We start from the raw sequence: 26,625 nt of genomic DNA on the forward strand, positions 1-26,625 counted from the left end.
CCCTCCACACAGGACTGAAGATCTCCCAGCCCCGTGAATGAAAGCATGAGAACATTTGACTGCCTCCTGCAGCACACCCTCCCCATGTGACAGCGTGTGCCTATGTGTCTGGTGAAGTGGCCACAACTCCCTTCAAGTTACTTACTAGGCCTTCCCTGTTACGTGCCTTGGCACAAATCTCCCTTTTCCTGCCTGGCATCCTCAACTGTCAGATTAAGAAACCTGATGCTATGAGTGGCAGTGTATTACTACCACCCAGTCCCCACACCCAAAATAGTAAGACTAGAACCACACGGTGGATACTGCAGTTTTACATTTATAATTGAACTTTTATAATATTCAAGATTAGCACAAGATTCATAACCATAAATTATACATTGTTATCTAAGTACATAAAACGTTAATGATACATGTATTTGAAGTGGCACAAAATAATAATATATCCCTGTTGGCATTCTCAAAGGAAGAGGTGGGTGATGGACACGCTGTTGATCCTACTGCAGCATAGCAGAATTGAGCCAGCGTACCCTGGTCACTCAGGTGGTGCTGACTCTGCCCACCAGACAGGGTCAGAACACGGTGTGGCAGGAAGCCAATGCCAGAATGATTAAAGGTGCAAATAAGAAGTCAGGATTATGACCCTCCCTACTGCCTCAATACGGTAGCAGTATGTCCCTGTCCCCAACCCTGACGCTGTGCTCTTGCATCTCCAGTGCTTTGGCAGCCCATGCACACTCCCATGTTCACTTGCCACACACAGCTGAGGTTTGTTTTAGTACCATTTAACGTCAATAAGTAACATGCTCTCTTCTTGTTAAACAAAAAGGATCTGGGAAGTGTTTGCTCTCTAGCATGAGAAGATTTATTTTCTTCAAGTCTCAGATCTACTCCAGAAAATAGAGAACAGACTCCAACAGTATTGAACCCCAACAGCATTAAACTCCAACAGTATTATTGTCCAGAAAAGGAAACTTTCCCAATATTCCTCTAAACATTCAGAGAACAAATATTAGAAAAGCCCATTTTCTTTTGCACATAAGAATGCAAATAAAATGGGGTGGTCAGATATACACAAGCTTTCAACGATTCATTATTAAAGAGATGTTTGATTGAATTGTTAACAGCCCTGCTACTTCAGTAGCTTCAGCTAAAGCTTTAACAACTTGGTGCCAGGCAATTTCCCAGCTGCCTTCAATGGGCTTTTCAAAAGAAAGAAAATTATGCTCTCTTCCCCCTGGCCTCAAGTAGTTATTGCTATATGAGTTAGTGAAATAGTGTCTTAACTTCAGACAAGAGTCGCACAATGTCATTAACAAAAGCTGCCTTTCAGAGGTTGAAATGTAACTGGACAATAATCAATAAATAACAGTAACAGGCATCCTGAAGTCTCCTCACGGAGCTGGGCAGCAAGTGTGTTCAGCCAACAGAAGGTCATCTGTGCCTTGTACACTTCTTGGAGAAGTTAAAAGGGGACGGGAAGGAAGAGAACAGAGACAGTGAAGGTCTGTCAGAGAGCTAGTTACATATTGAAACCATAAACAGGCGGCTGGGTGAATCCTGGTGCTGTGTATCCATATGGGAAGTTTGCCTGGGGAGGTACTGCACTGGGGCCTGCTGTTAACATCAACTGCTGGCCTAGGAAAGTATGAGATAAAAAGAAAGTTAGTTTAAGATCCCAACCTTCCCTAATGTTAGCTGTACAGTGTGATAGGACTATTAGGCTTTAGCTAAAAATCAGCCCCTGTGCAAGCACACACCAGCAAGTCACACTATTCCCCAACATGTGCCATGGAGAAGGCACCCATGCCATCTGCTCTTGCTACCAGGAAGCTGCAGAAGAGCAAGGCAGGACTCAGAGGAAAGATGAATATCTACTGATATTGAGGTCATAATAAACATGGCTTGTTTTGAAGAGACCATACTGAAAGCCAAACTGGTACTATTTAACCCATGCATGGTCAGATCTAAAGAATAAAGCAATTCAAGCAAATAGTTAGGTCTGTTAGGTCTCACAGTCTGGAGGGTGCTGCAAAAGGTCTGAACACACCTTGAAAGATTTGTTTTCATCAATAGGCCCACACATGCCTCATGCATCTGTTAAATTCTGGTTAACATTTATATCAGACAGTGAATCAGTCACATCCTTCCCTTACCAGCCACTTCTAGGTGCTTGTTAGCAGAATGCCTCTTCAGAAGGGCTTCTAAAATAGCATCACACTTGAAGACAGCCATAGTGGCTGCACACGTATAAAATGTGTGAGCTAGAAAGACAGTCTGCCTTTCGACTTGGAAGAGCAGAAAGCAGACACATTCCTCAGACAGGAATGAGAAGAGGAATTTTCATGCTCTGTAAGTTATTCCTGGGGTTGGCAACACCCTGGTATCACCTGTCCTATTACCATACTGAAACATGATTCCTAAAGTAGAGATCTGAGCCATCTAAGAGGACCAATACTTTAATCTGAAGAGTAGAAGTACTGTAAGAGTGAGATGTCACTTCAACAACTTATGCAGTTCATTGAACAGAGACAATCATTTCAATTACTATCTAGTAATTACCAGTTTTCTTGGATACAAGGTAATCATGTAAGCTGCCTCTACAAAGAGAGACCAGAGTGACAACATGTAATTAATTAAAACCTACCAAATACTATTGGAGTGGGTTCAGTTACTTGTTCCTCTTCTTTTCTTAGGCTTTCAGAAGCATCAAGTTTATCCACCTACATTGAAGTGAACAGGAGATTTATGAAGGCCTTGTCTAGGAATTGCACCATTGCGTGAAGCTTTTCATGCCTGGTACTTCAGCTATCAAGTGCTCCTTTTTAGTCCAAGATGGAGACTGCTGAAGTCTGCCTATTCCCAGCAAGCTTTGTTGTAAAAGTGACTTCCCAATTCTTTTAGGTATATTGCAGTAAGCAGGAGCTCTCAAATACAGATGAGGTACTCATTACCCTCCAAGGAAGCATTTTTTGGGGCCCTAGTCTAGTCATTGCTAACTATGACCCAAAACTCAAACCCAACAGCATGTCCATCATCTCAAATGGGCCTAATCTACATTTACCTATTAACCTGCAATTCCTCTCCCCTTCAGTGACACCTCACAGATATTTGGAAATATTCCAGGCCCATGAATCTCATCTAGGACTACAGCCTAACCTGGCCACAAGGTACTGGTTTAACTACATTGGTATTCACAGGGACTTCTTCTAGGGGAAACTCTAGAACCATCATGGAAAGCAGCCTAGTAATATCAGCTTTATACCAGTCTCAGTGCTGTGCCACATAAAGCTCTGTTCATGCTAAACAAATTTGTGGAAGCACTACAGTAATGTAGGAGCCCTAAACACAACTTAAGATTGTGGGTTTGGAGGGCAATCTGAAGACCAACAGTACTTTCCTTCTCAGGTTTAACAAGTTGTATCTTCCAGAAGAGAACCACTGAAACTGAAGACTACAAGGCATAAAAGTCACAGCTTCACATCTTGGTACAAGCAGTACTAACCTTCTGGGCAAACCTACACCCAATACTGTATTTCAGCTGTTCCTCATCCTCCTTTCCCACTGCAAGAATCACATCTGGTCTGAGAACTGCTTCAAGAGGGGTGTCAGTTAAACTTTAGATGTTATCCAGATACAGTTTTTAGCAGTTTTCAATGTTTTGAAGTTTGCAACTCAAATTGACAACCTGAGTGGCAGCAGGTCTTTTACTGGTTCATTTATAGCTGTCAGCCTAAGAGCTCTCCAGCATTACACCAAATATTGGTGTTAAAAACACTAACCAAATTACTGTGGATCAAAGCAACTGACAAAGCAATGACAGCTACCCATTTCCAACTACCTGTCCTGCTCTATTTATCCCTGGCCTCGGCTCTCTTAGGTTTGCCTTTCCCTGGGGCTGTCCTACAGTGGCTCTGGCCAGCAATGCAGTCCTGCCCTCAGCTGGGCAAACAGCAGGAATGCCGAGAGCAGCCATCCCCAACAAGGGATGAGCAGCTCTGGGAAAGCCAGATCACATTGGCTCTGCTGCCTAGAACTGGTTCAAAAGGTTTCCAGGTGAGTGTCATTATACTCCAAGTGCCTGGCCCCTTCTGGGACAGAGGCTATTCTGTGCTTTAACTTTTTTTTATGTAGAAAAGAAAGGTAAGCTCTGGAAGATGTACACACCCCACCAAAACTAGTCCATTCTTTTGTGCTTTTGAAGTTAGTTACACAATGATTTTAGACATACCACATTTATAAAGCCCATTCTCCAATTTCATGTTTTGCAGTTAATTCAACAGACTAAATTAGTTTCACTGTAAACAACTTTCACCATGCAGATTTTCCTTCTGGCAAGTTATCCCATATTTAGTACACATGATTACTTGTAAATCCAACCAGCAGCTTAACATAAATGATTTTAGACTAAACCTCACATGGAAGAGTTCAGGTAAACTTGTGTGGCAAGTTTCTCCTGAGTGAAATACAAGTAGGAGATGTTTTAAGATCTGTGCAAGTACTTTCATCATACCAACAGGCAAGAAGTTTACAGAAGCTTCATGGCACTATACAAACTCACGATCATGCCTGAATTTTTGCACACTTTGGTAATTTACAGTGTAAAAAGCAATTTGCCCTTGGAACACATCCTATTACATGGCAACTGCTCTTCTTTGTTTATTAACAGCATTCTCCCTGCCACACAATATCTAATACAGTGAAAAGGAGCCCAAAGTAAAGCCCTCCTCAAGCACTTGTTTTTGTGTCCCATGAAGAGGAGAAAGTCTGGTTGGATTTTCAAGTTGCTCGTGAATAGTTATCCTTTTAGCATTAGAAAGTGAACAGGAAATGAGTTAGAGCTAAATTACACTGCTCTTCTGGCAGAAGCTACAGCTAGATTCCTGTAAAAGAAACCCAGGATATTGAGGGACACAAATAAACACAGAGAGTTTGAAATCAGTGTCACCTTATAGAACAGTCCATCAACCTGCAAAAAAATTCAGAGGGGAATACTTAACATGACTTATTAGAAGCAACCTGAAGCAAGTCACTTTTACATTCCTCATTTTAATAAAGTTCTTTACTGTGATATCCTAGCATCTTAGAGCTGTTTGAGACAAGCATTTCAGGACTACACATGAACAGAATCTTTTTTCCCTCAGTTGAGGACCAGCTCTTACTATAAGTATTGTGCAACCAGACTATGAATCTGAAGTTCTGTTTTCCATTAAAAAAAAACCAAACACATTCAGCAGTCTACTCCTATAGCTGATACAGGAAAAATGTGCACTGTTAGTTACTCAAAAGCCCTATGCTCTTTTTACACTAGGAAATAAGGGGACTTCACTTTCACAGTTACACAAAGATAGAAGTGATATATGTGTTTTCTCACCAGGTTTTCAGTTCATGAGTAATGGAGCTGCTGTGAGAAGCACAGTTACTTATGTCTACTGCTAAAAGCAGGAGTTTAACTAGACCTCTTCAAGTTGCCAAAGCATCTATTCATAAACTTTGCTAGCTAGCCTGGAGTGATGAAACCCACAGAACTTCAAGAAGACTTCCTCTGTGAGGAATGGTAATATTCCAAATACATGCAAAGAGTTCTGTTTTACATAATGCAAATCATACAGCAGACTAAAGTCTTAGCTTTTTAGCCTATGCAATACTCACTTTGGTAAGGTACTCTCTCATCACTTGGATGAAATAAGGCATTGCAAAGTCCATGATGTTATGTCTCCATGCCAACTCAAGGACTACATCTGGGTGCAGCAAGTCATAGCATGTGAAAAGGCAGGCTGCAAAGCACTCCTGCTTGCCTTCTTCCAGGAACCACTGGAGCAGCTTCTCAGCCAGCTCTGCATCTTTGGACTCTGCAGCATACTGCATAGCATCCTACAGAAAAGAACAGTTAAGCTTGACCCTTGCCTGTCAGCATCTTGCCCTACATCTTACATCCATGTTATTGCTAACTAGAGAAGCTGAGTACTTGGCATACCATTAAGTTAGTCTTTAACAACACCAGGCATGTTCTGTAGGAGGCAAGATACCACACTCAACTCTGACAAGCCAGATACTTTATAACATCATCCAACAAGATTCCTACAGACTATGCACAAATTGGCCTGTGAGAACTCACGACAGGCTTGAAGAGCATACCAGCATAACCACATTTGATCTGTACACTTACAAGAGCATGTGACTTGAGGTCTGTGGAGAAGGTTCCCTACTGATACATGTAACTGTACAGATGCCAAAGATTGATAGAAACACATTCCCAAATACAGGACAGCATTATCAAATTGGATTTAAGACATACATTTGAAATTTCAACCACTTCTGCTTTAGGAGTCTTTCCTTCAAGTGAAGGACTACTAGTTAAAACCCCAGATTTGAAGCTAACAAACATTCAGTATCCAGGAGATTTATGCCATGTCATTAACTCACCTTATACAGACGGTCTTTCTTGCACAGCTCCACACTCTGCTTCCAGCGGTTGTTACCCTTGTACAAGTACGCTGCAATACGCCTAAATTCAATTAGTTCATGCTTTTCCAGACGCTGAGCCAATGTTATGTTATCAAAGTTGTCATAGGCATCAATGGAAGCTCTCAAACCCTGTTTGAGAGAGAGTTGTTACACGTGCTTCCAGATGGCAGTAGGTGAGAACTAGAGTAAAGAAGCATCTATTCATAGTGCATAACTGTTTCAGTTCTGCCACCTGGATGTTGACACTATGGCTACAACTGGTTTACCTGAGTGTTTCATGCACCTCTCCAAAGGATACTTTCTTACAAGGCAAGATGTTCACTTGATCATAACTGGCTCCAGACAGAAGAGCTAGTTACCATAAAAAGACAAAGTATGTCTTCAAATAGCAGCCAATGGGGCCAGAAAGTTTATTTACTGGTGTCCCACTGAGTATACACCTGATACTGACCTTTGTGAGGTTTGCTCTCAAAAAAACATCTGTAGTACCTGCTCTTTTTGCAAATCATTGATGTCTTGAGACTCCTGCCTGCTAAGACCTGACTGCACACCCTCTCTCTGTTACACTGGAGAAGTGTTATCTTCTACTCAAGGACATTACTGGGTCAGCAGCTTTTTTGTTACAGGACCATCCCTCAGGCTTAGCAATCTGCTTTTTGGAGCTTACCTGGAAATCTTCCTCCTCTGTTAAAAGGTTGTTTAGAGCTTCATTAACTCCTTTGTTGTTGTGATTCTGAACTGAACGCAGGTAAGGCTTTACTAGAAATAGCTGATTAACCTGAAAAGAAGATGTTTCCAATACAAGATTAAGTATAGGAATTCTGACACTGCATTCTCCTGAAACACGTTCCCATCTGTTATTACAAGAGTTTGTGCTTATTGTTCAAACCCTTCAGACAAGGTACTTGCCAGGAGTAAAATAAAACAGTCTCCAAGGCCAGTATAGCCAGGAGTAAAATAAAACAGTCTCCAAAGCCAGTTATGCAACTCTTCTGCATTTCCCCTATCAAGCCAGGATTGGGCTGCTCCTCAGTCCTTTATACCAGTGGCAAAGCTACTTAACAGATGTCAACTCTGTTTTCCAGCCAGAGCCTGGAGTGCCTTAACTTGAGCAAGAGGACTTTCCATTGACCTATGCTCTCCCAAACTCACCTTTGAGAAAAAATTGACTGTCCTGGTGTGATCCAGTCGTGGAGATAATACAAGCAGAAGATCATTGATCAGCAGAGGTTTGTAGTCTAAGTAGAACTGCAAGGCTTTGTAATATAGCTCCACATTGGCCACCTGCATGATCAGATACTAGTTAGTATTTAAACAGAAGTAAGCCTAAGGTGCTTAGTTCACACCACTTAACTCAGAAGAAATTTTATGTGACTCCTACTAAATAATAGCGTAAGTTTCCTTCTAGAGGTCGGAAGTTTTACACTTACACAGAATTCTTCTTCAGTCTCATGACTGCTTCTTGTACCATCCCTTTTAGACAGTGAAATCACAGGCTACCAGGGGCATTACAAACCAATTATAATCCATCCACTGAAGAGGTCCTGGCACAGGCAGCCACTACAGTTAATACAACCATTTGTCAGCTTCTGAAGCCAGTGAAAACTGTAGCCTTAAAAAGTTTTTAAATTGTTTCCTTGAAACCCCCAAGAGCAGTAAGAGTGTACTCAGTCTTAAATCTTGTTTAAACTAGTTCTCAATTCACTATTCTCTGCTGTACTCATGGGACTGCCCACTGCACTTCTCACACCAAAACAGCTGGAAACATCTACAGAAATCTTCCAAGAACAGTTATAGCCTCAGACTAAAGCTGCAGTCAGCTCAAAGGTACTAAGGAGGTTAGGCCTCTTGCTTGTGACCTACGATCCTGCGCAGTCTCTGAAAACATTCTGTGCTAGCTGCTGCCACTCAACAGAATGTGCTGCACAGAAGAAATAGTGTAAAATCAGATTAATTCTTTGTGTTAAATTGATTAGAAGTTGTTTTAAGTACAGCAGAAAAACTGAGTAGTAGCTTAAGCAAGCTGTTTTCTAAACAGCAATTCCGTTGTGCATTTTTGCCTCTGTCCTGAAAGAAGCTTTCAGCACTTAACTTCGGTTACCAAGTTACTTTACCTTGGCAATTATGTCTTTAAACTGGCCTTCTTTCCAGGCATCAGTGGGGTGATTCATCATAGTAATTATTGCATTGTCATACTCCTCATACTTGTCATACAGGAATACAAGTTCTGCCCAGAGATGAGCCTGTTCTGCAGCTCTGAGCACCTAAAAAAACAAAAAAATGCACCAGGTTTGGTTCACTGGCAGCTTCCCACCTTCACTTGCAGCTACCTTACTGCATACCTTTGGAATATTAACTCTAGACCAGAAAAGCTCCAGATGTTCCCTCATTTTCTGAGGCTTGAATTTGGAGTATAAAATGGCAAGTTCAGTAAACATCCCCATGTGAGCACGCTCTAGGCCCAAAGCAGCTTCCAAAAGGGCAATCAGTTCTTCAAAGTAGCCACGATCCTGGATGTCAGGAAAATAAGGATTAATAAAGCTTGCTAAAATGCATATTTACTTAAATACAAAATGCTTTGGCTTTCTCTCCAGTGCAAGTGCTGAGATTTTTGATTCCAGTGAGGTGAGAGAATTACAAAAGAAGGCACAATGGAAACTATTACCTCACCATTTACTACAGAAAAAAATGCACGTCACCACTAAGAAATTAGGATAGAGGAAAAATGAATTTAAGTATTACTGCCCAAGGTAACTTTTTTCTCTGCAACCACTTTATTAGCAGATACAAGTATGCTGTACAAGTCTTCTAGAATATTAACAGTTACCTGATAGTAACTAATCAGCTCCTCAAGTTCATCAGCATGTATGACTATGTGTAAGCCACAGATCTGTGCCAAGCGAAATTCTTTTCCATCCACACAAGCAAAGCAGACCTGTCATGACAGTCAGCAAATAGTTAACAGGAAAAAGCTTTACCAAATTTGAGGTTTACTAAGACTTCCAAATAGGTATTTCCATAATAATACCTTTTCTAGAATTAAAACCTACCAAAACCTACAAGTTTAAGTTACCTCCTTCCAAGTCCTTGTGCTATTGGCTTTGCGGCCACTGTCCACTGCTGCCTGATACTCCCCAAGGTGCACCAAGGTAGATGCCAGGCGAGCAAAATTGGATACGTTGTTATAGAGAAGTTTTGCAGCTTCATACATTCCCTCTTCATAACAGCGATCACCGACCTGAGTGAGGAATCCAAGGTAAACAAGGGTAGCAGCAAGAATGAGGGGTCAGCTACGCAGCAAGTCACACTTGGAAACTGTGGACCAAGACATACCTGCTGTATATGGGCATTATTAGGGCCACTAATAAACTCCTCCAGTTCTGACAGACGATTAGTTTTTGCCAAAGCAAAAATAAGTTCTGTCTCTACATAAGACTCTCTAGCCTTCTTCCTGGCCATCTGTAAGAACTTGACTAGGTCCTCCCAATTATCTGAAAGAGAGCAGAGATATGCAAGATCCTATGTTTAATCATTCTGTATTGTTTACCTTGCCCACCTTGGGGACAGTTTTCACTAGCAGGCTCAAATCTCTCCTCTACCATGATAATAAGCCATTTGCATTTGAATTACAGAATTCCCTGTCAACACCAAGTCACATTCAGGTAAGATTGGTCTTCTTGCTACCATTCTGCAATCCAACTGGCAAGCAATTCTGCCACATAACAGCTAAATAAATATCTTATACCAGAGAGAGGTCTATGTTTGGTGTAGCAAGACAGAAAATCTTAGCAAGAGGAATCTCACTTAACATTGATTCATCCATTCCCTGTACTGACTGTTCCCTTTTTCTCTGAAACAGAATTCCTTGGTCTCAATAGTCTCTGATGCTCAATGTAAATGCAGTAACCCAACTCACATCCAAGCAATCTGAAGTTGAAGTTGCTTTGCCTTACCATTTCTGTTAGCTGCCTGAACGACCTCCATGTAGGCAGATGGATCATCTGCCTTTATATAGGAGTCAATGGCTTCCTTCACCAAGTCCTTCTGGAGCTGTGCTCTGGCCAGTTGGCTCCACACTGCTGGTTCATTACATCTCTCTGCAAATTCATAAGCACGGTCTAAGTTGCCAATGTGCTCAATCAGCACCTGTTTGAAATTGAAGTTCCAAGTTAAAAATCTAAATTTTGTAACACTATCCCTTCTAATAGAACTCTTCAAGTGTATACACTGCTCTGTGTAAGCAATATGAAGCTAAGTGCTCTTAGAACAGCCATTTCTGTCCAGGGAAGCATTCTACACTACCATACCGGAACCACACCTCACCTGAATTGCTGAAGTATTGACATCAAATTTTCTGAATATAGCAAAGGCTTCCTCATATAGCTCATTACTGATGGCAATGTTTGCAATATCTGGGGCATCATAGTTATCCAGCCGATTGATGTACTCCATCACTCGGGTGCGGTCAGCCTTAATGGCAGTCAGGATCAGCAGATTCTGCAGATTCCTTTGGTTAACAGAAGGCATAGGCTATAAGCAGTGCACAGCAACACCTGCTTAAGTGACATGGATTGTACACGTGAAAAAATAAACCCATTTACTGTCACTAGAAACAACATTTCATCCCCAGATTGAGAACTACTGACATTTACCTTCAAAAAGAAATTGCTTACCAGTATTAGCATTCTCTGGTCTCAACACATCACTGCAAACTGGACAGTGTGAGCTACCTCTGTTCTTCAAGCACAAAGCACTCTAAATTGTATCTTTTCACCTTATAAACACTGAAGAGTGCTTACGTCTTGCAACCAAGAGACCCATGATAGCCTATATCATTCACAACATAAACAAAGGCACTGAACAGGCTAAACCTGAGGACAAAGCTCTCATCTCACCTGTGTTCACTGAATACAGAATTATCCAAGACTATTTTTTCCAATAACTCAATCAGTTCATTTGGCAGATCAGCAGTCATGAAAGCTTTCACAGTTACAGAAACTTCCTCTGGATCCTGTGTCTCTGATAAAGCCGTCTGGACAACCTAGATTCAAAGGCAGGAAACTATTAACTCTTTTCCCCAAATTAAGTATTTGTCCATTTGTCAAGTTATTTTTCCAGTGAGTTCAGAAAAGCTTAAGAATTTTGAGAGCATTTCTATAAAGACAGCAAGAAACAGCTATTAGCTGTATTACTATATTTTATAGAGAAGTAAAATCGCATCTTATGCCTGTATAGGAAACAAATTCACTAGCAGAAGGTTATTCTCCAGGACAGAAAAAATACCTTACTGATAGGTAAATCTTCTGACCATGAAAGTCAGAATTAATACCTGCCACTCTTACAAACTCCTATATGGTGAGATGGGGCTCTAAGGGATCTTGTGGAGGAAGAATGCTACTTTAATGCTCCATAGTGTTTCTGAGACATCCTGAGGTCTCCACATACTGGAAGTTGAGCCTTTTTGCTGTACCTGGTCAATAAGCTGCCGCCTGAACGGGTTGTTTTCTTCCAGTACATTTGCCCAGAGCTCAGGGTCCTTCCTGCGCACCAGATAGCGAGCCTCACTCTTAAACAGGGAGTTCTCATTGCATACCTGAAGGAGAAATTACAATTATTGGCATTACTGTTAAGGATCAGTACCACAAGACAGGTTCAGCTAGCTATGAACCAGACAGTCTAGAAGACTGACTAGAACTAATTTCTGACCCATGCTAAATGCCACAGACAAGTTCTTACCCAACCTCTGATCTGGAAGGCTCATGGAGAAGGTCTCCAGCAGAATTTCTATAGCTTCTCTTGGTTTTGCCCAACACAAACACTCTGACTGTGGCTTCAAAGTAACTATTTGCTTCTGGTTGAAGTGAAGACCTGCAGAAGCCTGAAGAACTTAAGTTTTAAATCTAGAAAGGGGAGCCACTTGCCTGGGCAGTGCTAAGTAGAGAACTAAGGAATGGTGCAGTTGTTTAAAGCTATAAGTGGGTTATGTATTTGGTGTCATTAGCTTTACACGTGTTTATAAGCATTCAGAATAGCAAGTGGCTTGGATTCTCTTGTTAAGGTGTTAAGGGTACAGAATAAATGTGAAATTCCTTATAGAAGTGCACCATGGAAGAGTTACAAGTTGTGACCCTATTCGTACCAGTAACTTCCAACTTCCAGCTAGAAGAGTAGAAACCTGAAGGCTAAGTCATCTTATAGCAACAGCTCACATTGCTAGTATCCAAATAAGCCTGTGGAATCTCAATTACTGTGCTGTAAGCAAAACAATATTAGCACAATTTTGCTTTATGCTTTACATTTATCAGTTGCAGGAGTTGACCATTCTTCCAGGAGACAACAACATCTCAAGAATAATTCTTACAGGAAGAAGATGTTTATTCCACAACCAGAAACTCAGGGAAGAAACTGGTACAGACAGGCTTTAATGGTTAACTAGAATGGTAAAGTTTATCCTAGCAGTCTCCTAGCAAACAGAAATTCAAAGCCACCTTCATATCCTGAAATAAAGGAGACAAATGAAGCCAGCCCTTTAACAGCTACAGTGAAACTATTACTTAAAAATTAAACACTTTAGGCTGGAAAGTCATCCACTTTAATCCAGTATCAAGCCTGGATTATACTACCATTTTAGTGCTCATAGCTGACATTCTTTGCATATACCAATATGGAAGTGCAGGTAGGAGGAGAATGTTCTTCTCAGCAACCACAAGCACTACTGGCTTAATCTGACATTAAGCTCTGGTGTTCACATTGAGACCACAAAGTATTTGAGAACCCTAAGAATTTCACCTGCCCTTGAAATTCTGAGGGATGTTCTAAGAACAACAAGCTTAAAAGATAGCAGAGAAATGCTATTGGATTAAACTATAGTTAAACTCAACATTTACTTTCCTCATTTCTGCTTAAGTATTGGAGCAAGACTATGGGTCAATCACAACAAAGGAAAATTACAAGCCCTGTTTTAGTTTCAAGGAAACTTTTCTTTCATTGTAGGGTCAGGCTAGATGACAGCCTGCTCCTCCTGTTGAGCCTTCAAGGCTCAAAACAATCAAATTAACAAAGCTTTAATGGTAGGCATATTCATTACCTGGGCCTAATAAACAAATTAATTTCAAGGAAAGTCAGTGGATGAAAGACATGGATCGTACTTCAAAGTTCCAGTTATACAATTCCAGTTTGGACATACAGCATAAGTTCTTCTCATCAGCATTAAAATTAGTCTCCACATAAAAGAATCCCACCCACCTCAACTCATGAGTGAGACTACAAGACTGGATTCTGCAAGTGTTAGACTAATAGCCAGACAAGCTTCCACTTCAGGCAGCTAGCGGTCCTTTAAAGCATGCTTATAAATGCAGTTTTGCTAACCTTTATGAGTTCCAGATCACACTGCCCCCTCTCATAAGCAACGCAGGCCAGATGAGGATCCCTCTTTTCACAATATTTGCCAACTACACGGCTGTCATAGTAAGGATTCTCACGAAGGAAGCGCTCTGGATTATTATTACTGTCAATGTAGATTTTGGCCAAAGCATTATGAGTCGCAGGTTCTTCACAGCCTTCATGAATCCTTGATTCGAGCCATGGCAACAGCAACTTAAGCCTTTGAAGAAGCAAACATTTCAGGTTTTTAAGTCAGACTGAGTTATGTTCTACAGCTACCACTCAGTATCTGGCCTTCCCCTCAAACAAGTCTGCCGGTCCAACTTAAAAGCAAGCACAGAGCCAATTATATTTTAATGAGTCTTAAATGAGTGGAAGACAGATCTGCAGCTTAATATCACAGAAGGCTGCAGATACCCCTAGTTTTACAATCTCTCAACTCCTGTTGTATTAGCTGGCAGTTCATGCTTAAAGCCATTTGTTTATTTTTCAGGTAGTGAGAAACTATTTACAGAAGCTGCTGTGGGCCTGCAGCTAGTCTGTCAAGACAGTTTGATCCAAATTTACTCCAAAGGCACATGGCTGGCTCTATGGCAGTGTTCAAAAGTCATGTTATACATGATGTACTGCTGTCAGGCATTCCTACATGACCCGAACAATCAAAAGACTGACTACCAAATTTGAACTGCTCTTCTACAGAGAAACACAAAACAATATTAGTACTTCATCATTTAACAGAACTGCATGCAATTCATGTATAGCAGGGTCCGGGAAGCCCAACACTGAAGCCCACAGATGCATTTTCATTACCGATTTCTTTTTTCCACTTCAGCCACCAGCTCATCTGTGGAGAACTGTCCTCTCACCACCATGATCAAGTTCTTGATGACATCCTCAGAACAATCTACATCAAGAAGTCCTCCAACCACTGCTGGTATACGGCTAGGATTCACCTAGAATAAGCCACCATCATTGAAATTAGTTATTAGCATTACTAATAATGCACCCCAGGTCTTTCCCATGGAGAAGTTCTAGTCTAGTTAACAATTTCAACTGTGCTTCAGAGCAGAGAACTTTGAATAACTAACATTCATATATCCATTCCAGGAATAATGTTTTTGTGATAGACAAAAGGCTTAATGAAGAGCCTCTGCACTGGGAGAGTGAGCAAAAAAGAGACAGCAGATTATGCTGTAATTCCTTATAATCAAGTAAAGAGCAAGTCCTTACCTTCTGTACGTAGATTTCAATATACTTCTGCAGATTATTACGATATAAATAGAGCACGAGGTCATGAACAAAGTCAAATCGATCGCAGACAATGATCAGCGGAAGCTGATCTGTGAGCTTTGCCTCCTGTATTTTGTGTGAAAGAGAAAAAAGGGACGAAATATTATTCACAGCCACGCCAATTAAACCTTCGTGGTGTTTCCCTCCATTAGAAAGCTGTAGTTCTGCTGCTAAGCAAAATATACAGAAGACCCTTCAATCCCCTGGGTGGACTATTTACCTTCAGGAAGTTCTTCACTCGTTCTGGGTTATAACAGTTACTTTCACGGCAGATTCTTTCCACTTCCTTTATCTGACCAGTCTTGCAAGCTGCCTGGATGTACTTGAAGTGAACATCTGGATCCTGGCTAAAGTTTACAATGGAGCCCAAGAAATAGAACAGTCCTGGAAAGAGTCACATGTGTTTAACATTGTTAGAAGTGAAGCAAGTGAAGGCTGTATAGGCCTCAGCTTGTGACTTAGAACTCAGCCTTACTGAGAGAGCAGCAGCTTTCAGTCAACTGCAAGGAGTATTGAAGGATTCTTTTTCCTTCTTTCAGGTTTTATCTTTCTTTCTGATCTTTACTCAAGAGAGTTAAGAAACTATCTAGAACAAGACTACCCCTAGAACTCACTGTGATAAGCTCAATTTCATAAATGTATCCTAAGATCCAGCCATGTGACAATTACCTCTCCCATAAAGGCTACAATCCTTACAATTAGCTTCAATCAGTCAGTGCTCCCAAGTAAGCTGCTTCCCTCTAATACTGTACCTTCATAGCTTTTGAAAGATTCAAAAAGCTCCACAAGAGACTGGGTGCCAAGCTGTTCATGGTATTTAGAAGCAACTTGCACACACAGCTGTAGATTTTGCCTAATGTTGGCTGACAGCATGGCACGCAAACACTCCACAGAGTCTTCAACTGAGAGAGAGCCAAAGAAGTTCACAAGCCACTGCAAAGGGACAGAAATTTTACTCAGTAACTCATACACTATTTGACTAATTTCTAAGATAGGCCAACTAGACAGCTTCTACTACAGAGAACTAAGACCAAAGACCTAAAATTCACTGTATTTACAATCACAAAAGTGCAGTTTAAGAATAGTATTTGAAATGCCCACCTCAGAAACTGAGACCAGATTTAAGCCACTGAAAGTACAGACTACAATTTGATCGTTAACTGGGCAAATGTTCTCGAATCACAGCTACTTGGGCTACTTCAGTACCTACAACATATCTCACAGCAGCTGCAGAAGTGCTAAAGACTGTTCACATCATTTTCTTACTCTGGACAACACTTACCTCAGGATTCAAGAGGTGAGTATGAACAACTGCACGTTTAATATCATAGAGATCCGTGTAGTGCTCCAAAGCTCGCTGGAGCAAGCCTGCCTTTTCACACAGCTGGGCAACATGAGCACGATCATAGTGTGTAAACATTTGGTTTCCAAGAATGGCATCTGCAACCTAGGAGGTTACATTTCATATTCACTGTCAAGAAATCAAGACTGTCAAGAAAATCAGAGCATCTTAGCCTACAAATTGTTCATAAGTCACAGCAGTGACTTAGTAGACTTGCACATTATTAAATGACTTATAGACGACAGTATCAGACATCCTACTCTTGTGCAAGTCCAGTACTGTCTCTCCCTTTTTGGAGGAACTGGGTCGTACCTGTGGGGCATGAATCAAATTCATTTCCAGGAGACGGGTCTGAAGATGGCCTTCTGCAGGGCGGTTATTTTTCAGGGCATCCAACAAAAAGGACGTGCACTGCTGCAGAAGACTGTGCTCCATGAACACATCCACAATCTGTTGAGATTGGACAAGTTACAGAAGAGGGGTCTATATACACACACATATATGTTTTTCTGTGTATGCACACAGCCTGGCTAGACAGGTGTACCGGGATGATGTTATGATACTGTATCCCCTTATAATCTGCTTTATGCCAAGATTCTAACTTGTCTCAAACTGAAACAACAGGCTATCACAGCACCTACTATTCTGCATTCCCTTGTTTTCATAGTATTACTATCATGGTAATAGAGAGACAAGTTTCACATTTCCTTTTTCTCTAGAATGGAAGAAATGCATTACCCTGAGCTATTATACCAAACTTTACCACCCACTCTTATTTAGTTTGAACACAACATGCAAAGGTCATCCCTTCTCCCACTGGGATAGTTGCTAGAAGAAAAGCCAGGACTTTTTCCAAGTAGCTTCAGTTATTTAATAATGCAGCAGGATAGTAAGACTTTATTACTTAGACTAAGACTGTGGTAAGTTTACTGTCAATAAACAAGAAAGCTTCCACAAGAACTTAAGAACACACTTGCCTCTAAAGACTCAATGATAACCAAACTTAACTACACTATTTAGTCACTCCTCTAATCAAGATGACAATAGATGTGAACCAGCCTTACCAGTCCCCAGAATGGTACTACACTATTCCCTCTGTCTAGAAAGAGACCGGTACACTTGTTGTAGGCATCACCTGGTTAATGTTAGCCAGTGGCTCCTCATCCTGTACCAGCATCTGAGAGAACTGCAAGCCTTGTTCTGGACTGACTCTCATCACACTTCTCAGTAGGAAGATCCAGTCTGGGGTATAGCCAACCTAGGGATTTCAGGAACAGTCATATATATTTAGGAAGCTTTACACTTCTGTTAAGCCTTCAGATTTCTTACGGATAGCAACTATAAACTGTTCTGAGCTTGCAGTGCCCATTCCCCATCTTCCAGGAATTCTCAGACAAAAGCATTTCTTGTCTGTTGACACAGAAATTCAGGATTCACCTACTTAGTAACTGAACTTATGCCAGGGCAATTCTCCGGCTATGTAAGAAAACTGCCTGGAATAAATTTCTCAACAGTTCTAAAGCCCTATTTATCAAGTCCTAAACTTAAAAGTAGGCATTATGCAATTTTTCTTTTTTTATGGATTACAAATCTAAGTCTGAAGAATTCAGGAAGACTCTTATCTTTATTCTATACAATAAGCTTAAGCCAGTCCATTAAGTTAACACTTTACAAAATTCTGGATGCTTTGAATTTTATGTTTTGCAGACTTTTTAGACCATAGTTATATACTATGATTTGCATAATGGGCACCTTAAACATAAGGCAGAGCCTGCAGTTTGTGATAAATTATTTACCTTCTTAGCATACAGCACTATTTTCTGGAATTGGCCAGTTTCAGCAAAACACTGAATCACTTTGTTTGGCACATTAGCTCGAAGATAGACACTGAGTGCAAGGGTTGGGTCGGCCGTCTTCACCAAGTCTCCCAGCTCCTCCGAGCACTCCAGCTGATGACAGAAGTGGTATTTTGTCAAGCAAAAGAATTCAGAGTTGTAGCACCAACTAAAGTGCTGCTTACACTTAACTGTTAGAAGGCAACAGAAGTAGGCTAATATAATTATCCAGCCTACCTTGTCTTCCTTCAGCCACTTCTCCAGAAGCTGCTTGCGGCCCTGCTGCAGGACAGGGCGACAGAGCTCCAGAGATTCAAACTTGTTCAGCTGTCCCTGGTCGAGCAATATTCCAAAGTACTGGAGCAGGGGAGAGGCCTGCCCAGGCTGAGCTGGTACACTCTGGAACTTCCTAATTGTATCACTGGTACGTAAAATTCCCTGAACAGGCACAAGATAGAGAGAAGCAGTGTTTAATTAGTGAAGACTGAACAGCATTAGTTAAAAAAGCAGGTTTAAGGATAAACTGAAGCATCTACTGTTAAACCTTCAGGATAGAGACCATCAAATCAATGACTTTCTAGCATGAAGTCAGTGGCCCCAGAAAGTCCAGTCTAGCTAGAAATGGACAGCAGATGTTCCTTTAGGGCATACAGGGGAACGTATTAGTCAGAACCACTACCAGACTGCAGAGAACTAACACTGCATTTATGTTTTGAATGTCAAGCTCTGAAATGCAAGTGACCTAAGCAATCCACTAAGCTTAGGCAAGTTTCCATGATTTCTAGGCTTTACCTTTGGAATTACTTACCTTTGGTGCAGATGCTGCTACTTTAGCGGCATCTGCGTAGTTTCCTTGAGCAAAGAGTGTGTTGAACTTTCTGGCAAATAACTCCTCTGCCCCTGCTAGGTTACTACGTATAGCCATTCGCAGTCCCAAGTCAGGATTCTGGAGAACATTCGTAGCATAGTTCACAATGTTGTCTTCCTCAACACATACAGAAAGCACCTGGAAAGGACAAGAGGCATATTGAGTACTGTCCTTTCCACAACTATTATGAAATACAACAACAAAATGGCTATGCAGCTCATCAGTGAAGGAGCAAATTAGTAAAAAAACAAGTTCTTCAAGTAGCTCTGTACTAGAAGAGATAAAAACTGATTAATTAAAAAGTCAGTTGCTCTCTTCCATGACATTTGTTGCATAAAGTCACTCCTCAGGTTTGTTACATTCCATTTGAATTTTAGAAGGCTCAGAAATAGAATGGTGGATTTGTTACCTGTCCTTTTTTGTTCACACCAATAATGCCTGAGGTAGGTTCATGAGGAGCTGTGACAAAGATAGTATCAGCACTAATACGGTTCATGTAGATGCACACTCCAGACTCCAAATCATACATGTGGATATATCCATACTTGGTGATCAGATAAATTACACCATGCTTAATTCCAATCTGCCAAAAACAAGTTTTTATTAGTCAAAGCTAGTAATATTGTAACACTTAAGACAGCTGCCTTTAGCCTAGTCACAAGAAAGTACTGTAGTGACATGCCTTTGTACTGACACTAAGAACAAATATAGCTTCAGGCTTCTTCCTTTCAGACTCAAAAGCAATGAACAGCTTTGCTGGCCATTTGCAGGCATAGCTCCAGTGAATAGAGGTTGAAGGGAAATTAAAATTCATCTGCAGCAAAGAACACACTCCTCATCCTAATAAGCCAAGCTGAGGAGAAAGGTTTGGGCATAATTAGCATTCTAGTCTAGATATGTTCAGAAATACTAATGAGATAATCCCATTTTCTTCCAACAAAGCTTACCCAAACCACCAGCAGAATCTAAACCAAGCTCATCTACTGAGTACTCCAGTTTATCTGTCAAGTCCCTGAAACTGGGGAGGCTTCCAAGCCAAAAGGGTCTTCAGATATAGAAGTACTCTCCCCTTGGAACAAGTCTTTGGATATTTTGTTTATTAAGCCTTAAGCTGAAGTATAGAGCCATATGAATCCTGCCACATATGCACCTTAGTTATGGGCATCTCTTGGTCTATTTATGAAGCTGGTCTATTAGACTTGTCAACAGTCATGCTCTGAGATGGACTAGAAATGTGTCATAAAATCAGCCTGAGACATGCTAAATGAAATTTGGTCTGTGATAGCAACCAGTTCTGTTCTTTCCTAAATAATCTCCCACTAATGCCCCAAATTGCCTTTTCTGCGCCGCTACTACAGGAGATGTGCTAATATTCTTATCTAGAACTTGGAACATGAGTAGAAAGCTGAATAGCCAAAGTGATGTTGGAAACATTCTCGCTGAAGACACTCCCAAGGGGTTTCTTTGGGGTCTGTTTCATTGGTTTGGGTTCTTCTTGTAGAAGTTTTGTTGGGGCTTTTTTAAATACAGAAGCAGTCTATATATTTAAGTCACTATTTTCATGTCCATGCTACCTCCCACAAGCCTACTAACATCCCTCCCAGAACTAGGAAGAATGACAGCAAAGCATGATAGAAAACATTCTTTGCAACAGATGTCAGCTCCTTGCCAGGCTATAAAGCTCATTTTTTTTCTGGGGGGGGGGGGAAGGTGTCAAACATTTACCTGCACTGCCACAGGAAAGTCTGTCTGTGCCTCAGGTGGGAAAAACACATCAACAGCTTTCTTTACAAATGGCTGATTTCCAGTAGCTGGCTGACCTACTTCAATTATGTGCAGCTAGGAAGAAAAGAGTTCATGCCATAAGATTGCCTGCAAGTACAGCCACATCAAAGAAGTTCCTTTCCTCAGATATGCTGCTGAAGTCAATTTGGCCAACAGTCTGGGGAGCTGTGCTCCACATATTTGGAATGTTAAATTTGCTGGAACCCAACAAATTAAAACCTGGGAGAAGAATAAAAAAAACCAAAACACCCACTTTTTATGAAAGTGACTATTCCTATTCAAGACATTTTGAACCACACTTGTCAATTCATCAGTTTTGGAGGACAAGACTGGAAAGGCCAAGGCATTTACTGTGGTGTTACCTCAGCGCTGCACAGACTGCTCAGCAGTTGTAGCATATTCAATGCTACTGAATTCCACGTTCAGTTTGATGCAAACAACCTACCTATGGCACTTCAGGAACATAGCTGCAGACTTTACCTTGCCTCCTGCAGGACTCCTCACAGCAAAACAAAAGAGGGTAGAAGGTTTGGCATTTCCCTCTATTTTAAATTCTGCAAAAGCTGCTGCATGGCCTTCTATAGGTTGGGAGACTTTTCTATCAACTGAATACAGCTGCATTGCACCAACCACACGATTTTGCTAGAAAAAAGAAAGGTCAGCTTTTAGAGGTAATATTTCAAATGTTTGTAGCAAGACCCTTGGGACAGTAAACTAAAAAGCAGCAAATGCCTCTCATCCCCTCCTCTAACACTTAAGCTGAACTAGAAGTCAGGCTATTTCTAGACAAAAGATAGTTTTGAATTTTTTATTTACAGAAATCAAAGTTAAACTACAGCAGCTATTAAGTGAAGTGGGGCCAGGGCTCTCCCAATTATCTTCATAATATGTTATCTTCATAATATTGCTGCCAGAGAACTTACCTGTGCTGAAATTCCTATCAGCAGCAGCCATTTTTGGTGTTCATCTGTTCTGTAATTGATGATTTGGCAGCCTGCAAGACTAGCATGTCTATCAAACATCTTTTGGGGTTGTGATTCTCCCTCCATGCTCCAGTGGTACACTGCTGTCTCTGTCACCAAGGCAACTGTATTCACAGATATCCATTTCCAGAAGATCACTTCCTCTGCCATTGTATGGGCTTTCATTTTACTTTTCATCTCAATGTTAAAGATCTGAAGTGTTTTCCCAGCTAGTGTGACAAAATCCAAGAAACATCACAGATCAATTACCACAGTGGCCATCCTGTAGTTTGCCCATTTACAAGTACCCAGTTTAACCCACTGTTCCAGTGGTGTTAAAGACAGGGTTAGTGTCCTGTCACATCTCAGTCTCCTTTGACACTTGACTCTTACACAGAATCCCCTCTCCACCCCCAACACTAGTACCATCCCAAAATCAAAAAATCTCCTTACGGACACTCACACAGACATTCCAACAACTGACAAGCACAGACACTTCCATTTACTATAAGCTGTAGTAAAAAGACAGTCTAAGCTACAGAGCTTGTGTAAACTCTTGTGCTGCCAGTTGGCAGCACTGGTATGCCAAGTTACAGATGCATAGTAGATGTCCTTCAGTATAACTAAAAGAAAGAATGGCTCCAGTTTATGTCAATTTAGTAGCTGCTGTAGATGACCTGGACTGAGTCAAACAGCATAAGACTTTGGCTTCAGACAGCCAAAGATTACAGCTTCCATTTTGTTTTCCTGTTGGATGAACTGCACAATGAACTGGATGGGCTTTGTGCAACAAGTACCTACAGAAGAGGACAGTCAAAAGTTCAGAAAGACTATAGGAAGGTTCGGAGCTTTAGGTCCAGTTAAGATTACTTCTTCATTATTTAGGAAACTACAGTGCAGGTTTAGGCTTGATTTTAGTAGTCCTTTTAGACAACCAGAAGCCCTACCCTGCTAGGTAGTCTTAAAACCAATGCTAACTGAACCAAACCATAAAGAATAAGGGAATCCATTCCTTTCATGAAATCGAAGTGATGTTTTATTTTACTGCAGATGAGACAACTCAGCACCAGGAATATTCTTTTCTGATCACAAGACACCCACTCAGACTGCTGGAGTACTGGCTTGTAATGCCATTATTTCTATTCCCATTTCAGAAGTGCTTCCTGCTAGTAGCACTTGTGTCTGCCAAACTGAGAGACATTCACTGATAGGTAAAGGCTGCTGGCCAAGGTATTCAGGAGTTACTAATCCCAAGTTAATACGTATCTTGAACTGCTTTATAATGTTTTAGCATAATTTATACATAAATTGATCATGTTAGTTTAATACAGTGTCAAGAGACAACGCAAGACTTAAGAGCTATCACATGAAACATTTGCTGCCTGGTTTAACAGCATTGACAACTGTAAACTTGATCAACAACATCCTAGGAGAGCTTGCTAGCTTCCCTGGGACCAAGAGCTGCTAATCAACACTTTGCTCTGCACATGCACTTACTGTGTTAGACAGATGCAGTAAGCCCAGGCCTGTAAACTGACAGCCAGAAACAGCATATTTACTCTTGGACAATAATTTGTGTGCATTTGCATCTTATGTCTACTTGAACACCTTATTAGGCCAAGATTCGAGACAAAAAGACTTAAGGTTTTCTGATCAAACTACCAAACTGGAGAATCTATTTAGACTATACAGGTGCAATCAAGTAAGCAGATTTGATTTTTTGAACATCTGCACAAGAACTTACATTACAGTTGACTGGAGCATGACATTTCTCCATTACACAAAGAATGGAAGCACCCTCGAATGCTGCATTCTCCACTTATACCCACTGCTGAGCACTACCAGTACAGAGCAGTGCAAGAGGACCAAGAACACAAGGACAATACATAAATCTTGGTATGGCAGGAGAATGCCACATGCAATCCAGAAATGAAATTGTGCATACTGTATGTCAGTTAAAATCAAGAAGTATTTCATTTCTTTTTCTGAGGGTGGGTTTCTACATTTATTGCTCAATAATCCTGGGATTACGAGCAACTCCCCATCATGGCACACTGAGTCACAAGGCGTAACCATTTTGACTATTGAAGCCTCACTTGATCAGCAGGGAAAAGTCTGGAGTGACAGACTGACTTAAACCATGTCTTCAGGTTATCACGGACATTGGTTAGGTAACTCTATCAACCCTCTTTTCTACCCAACCTTCTGATCACTAGATTATTTATAGAAGAGATCATGAAGTTTGCAACACTTGACAACACAACTTTGCATGTCAATGTAACATCATTAACTCAACCTTATTGGTTCAGAGGACAGAATTGTTCACTCTGAATGGACAGAACAATACTCCTTTTGAGCAAGTCTTAACTGGCAAGAATAAAGCTATATTCTTTGAAGCTGATGATAATCCATTTAGTTAGTATGTTAGCTTTCAAACCTGATTATGTAGTTTCCTTTTAAGAGGTAGACAAAGCTCTGCTAGTGTAGAGAAGGCCCTTTCCTTGCCAATAAAGTTTGTTTAAAGGGGTCCAAGGTAAAGGACAGTAAACTCTTAACAGATGTGTATTTTTTTCATTATTACCTTTACCCATAGCCAGGGTAAGGCAGTTCTTTGCAAGATGCATAACTACCTCAGCTGAATCACAGATCAGCTGAAGTCAAATATTCACTTTAGTTCTCATCTAATGTCAGTATTAGCCTGACATCAAAGAAGTTACAGGTTTTGCATCAGTTCTGAGGACAGTTTCTTGGACCCCCAAGAAATTTCACCATGATTTTTCACAATAAAAAACACACTTAGGCAGAAATGAATAGCACACAGGACATGCTAGCAGGTCTCTCATAAAAATATTGCAACTTCATTTTGTCTATCAACTGTACTTCCATCACATATACACACAAACATTAAAAGCACTCTCTCCTCCTTCACTTGGTACAGTCAATAGTCAAAACAGCCAAATGGTTAGAAACAAGCCAATGGAGAACATGATCACTGTAATACCAGTTGAGGATTAAGATTCCCCCACCTGGCCATGAAGTCAACCACCAAATGGCTACCTTAAAGTTCAGAACTTTTTATGAGATGGGACCATTCTGTACTACCAAACATACAATGTCAGGACAAAGTTCACTCACCATCTGTTTAGATAAGATGCAGGAAGAAAAGTACATAGTCAGTAACAGTTATTGAGATTAAATACCAGTTGTTGGTCATTTGAGAAAAGAGCCAGAAATGAATTAAAAATTACTTCTTTAAGCTCAGATTGCTACTTAAAGGCAGTAACAACACCACAGGTAGCAGTAAGCAGAGGTCTTCTAGCTGCAAGACCTCATGACTGTCAAACTTAACATGTTTGTTATGCTCTGACTTTTACACTTACTGGCCATCCTTATGACATTTTTGTCATTATCTAGTAAAAACTTCAGAGCTACAAGAAAGGGCCAGGACAGGGCAGAAAATAGGGCTTTACACTCCTATTCATTTATACAAGTGTCCATTATGTTTACAATACCTGTTTAAAAGGAAAGTATACCAAATGCTGACCTGGTCCTCAGTGAGGCTAGGAGGCTGCAGTGCCAGGTCCAAGCATCTCACACCCACTTGGAGGCAAATCATCCAGAGATTACTGAAAGATCTACTACCAAAAATACAGCATGCAAGTTCAGGCGAGAATTCTTATCCTCATACACATTCTTCTTAGAAAGTTTACATAAAGTTTAGAAGCACTAATAAGTAGTACAGCTAAACAGTAGTTTTCATATTGCAATCATAAAGGGTTACTCACCTTTTAGTGCTATTACTTTAGAGGCTGGATTCATGATGGCACTTTCTGCAGAAATTGGACGTCTGATGGGTGTTGTTGGATCACTCATGTCAATTATCACTACTTGTGCCTGCTCCCCTACTTTCTCCCTTATGCAGATGAACTTGTCAGATTCCATTGTCAGGGTGCTGAATCCAATGTTTGCTGGATTAATGCCCAAATTTTGGAGCTAGAAAGACAAAAAAAAGAGTACTTTATTATCCTTCCCATGTTGAAGGTCTAACTCAAGCCCCTATGTCTAAAATCTCCTCCAGAAGGAAATGTAAAAATGAAAAGTTTCCCTGACTAGAGCGTACACTACTAAACTCTGATTTATCTTCTGGGTCTCTTTGTTCCACAGGTAAAGAATTGTCAGTATTCAGGTCCTAAAGACATTCTGAAATTGTATTATTGATGCAAACTAAAAGGAGTTTTAACTTACTCATTTATTACTTAACCTGGTTCTAGTAATGGGGTAAGACTACATCAGCAATAGCACCACTATTTCAGCTTTAGCATGGCTGGTAAATTTGATGTTCAAAACTTAAGGGTAATTGATTCTTTCTGTACTACCCAGTGATGCTGAACATCGTCATTCTGCCACTTACGTCCACTCCTAGCAATAGTGTAGAAGGAAGTCTACACAGCAGGTCTCAATTGTCCTACAAAGTGAATTTGTTCATCTTACTTCACAGAATACCTAATTCTTACCAGTGAAAGGTAAGAAAGATGTGCTAAAATAAACAATCATTTAATCTCACCTTACCCAAGATGCCATGCCATTAGGCTCAACAACAAAGGCAGGGGTTGTGATGCAGGCCCCTTCCAGCTGTACGTCCAGCTCTAAAAACATAACTTGTGCTCAACCAGCACAAGTTTTTTTATTTTTATA

The 26,625-nt window shown here is 40.7% G+C and overlaps 1 protein-coding gene across 5 annotated transcripts in view; it reads right to left on the reverse strand.

The window, feature by feature from the left end:
• Positions 1 to 300: 300 nt before the first annotated feature.
• Positions 301 to 26,625, reverse strand: part of CLTCL1 (clathrin heavy chain like 1) — a 33,979-nt gene continuing 7,654 nt past the window's right edge. Inside the window, exons 2-34 of one of the 5 annotated variants that reach the window (XM_077787164.1) lie at positions 25,716 to 25,923; positions 21,892 to 22,160; positions 21,449 to 21,610; positions 20,909 to 21,022; positions 19,593 to 19,766; positions 19,124 to 19,321; positions 18,553 to 18,753; positions 18,277 to 18,429; positions 17,616 to 17,738; positions 16,793 to 16,930; positions 16,421 to 16,585; positions 15,891 to 16,071; positions 15,359 to 15,522; positions 15,079 to 15,204; positions 14,659 to 14,801; positions 13,834 to 14,068; positions 11,936 to 12,058; positions 11,361 to 11,506; positions 10,789 to 10,972; positions 10,419 to 10,611; positions 9,799 to 9,956; positions 9,539 to 9,703; positions 9,293 to 9,400; positions 8,808 to 8,975; positions 8,580 to 8,729; positions 7,618 to 7,749; positions 7,133 to 7,243; positions 6,424 to 6,594; positions 5,650 to 5,871; positions 4,946 to 4,966; positions 2,645 to 2,720; positions 2,154 to 2,237; positions 301 to 1,635 (exon numbers count right to left, since the gene is read on the reverse strand). In XM_077787164.1, the coding sequence (XP_077643290.1) occupies positions 1,520 to 1,635; positions 2,154 to 2,237; positions 2,645 to 2,720; positions 4,946 to 4,966; positions 5,650 to 5,871; positions 6,424 to 6,594; positions 7,133 to 7,243; positions 7,618 to 7,749; positions 8,580 to 8,729; positions 8,808 to 8,975; positions 9,293 to 9,400; positions 9,539 to 9,703; positions 9,799 to 9,956; positions 10,419 to 10,611; positions 10,789 to 10,972; positions 11,361 to 11,506; positions 11,936 to 12,058; positions 13,834 to 14,068; positions 14,659 to 14,801; positions 15,079 to 15,204; positions 15,359 to 15,522; positions 15,891 to 16,071; positions 16,421 to 16,585; positions 16,793 to 16,930; positions 17,616 to 17,738; positions 18,277 to 18,429; positions 18,553 to 18,753; positions 19,124 to 19,321; positions 19,593 to 19,766; positions 20,909 to 21,022; positions 21,449 to 21,610; positions 21,892 to 22,160; positions 25,716 to 25,923 (5,082 nt within the window). In that variant the 3' untranslated portion in view covers positions 301 to 1,519. The other 4 variants (XM_021549926.3, XM_077787163.1, XM_021549928.3 and 1 more) reach the window with 4 other exon arrangements.

This window comes from Lonchura striata, chromosome 18 (genome assembly GCF_046129695.1).
Source record: "Lonchura striata isolate bLonStr1 chromosome 18, bLonStr1.mat, whole genome shotgun sequence".
NCBI classification, from domain to species: Eukaryota; Metazoa; Chordata; class Aves; order Passeriformes; family Estrildidae; genus Lonchura; species Lonchura striata.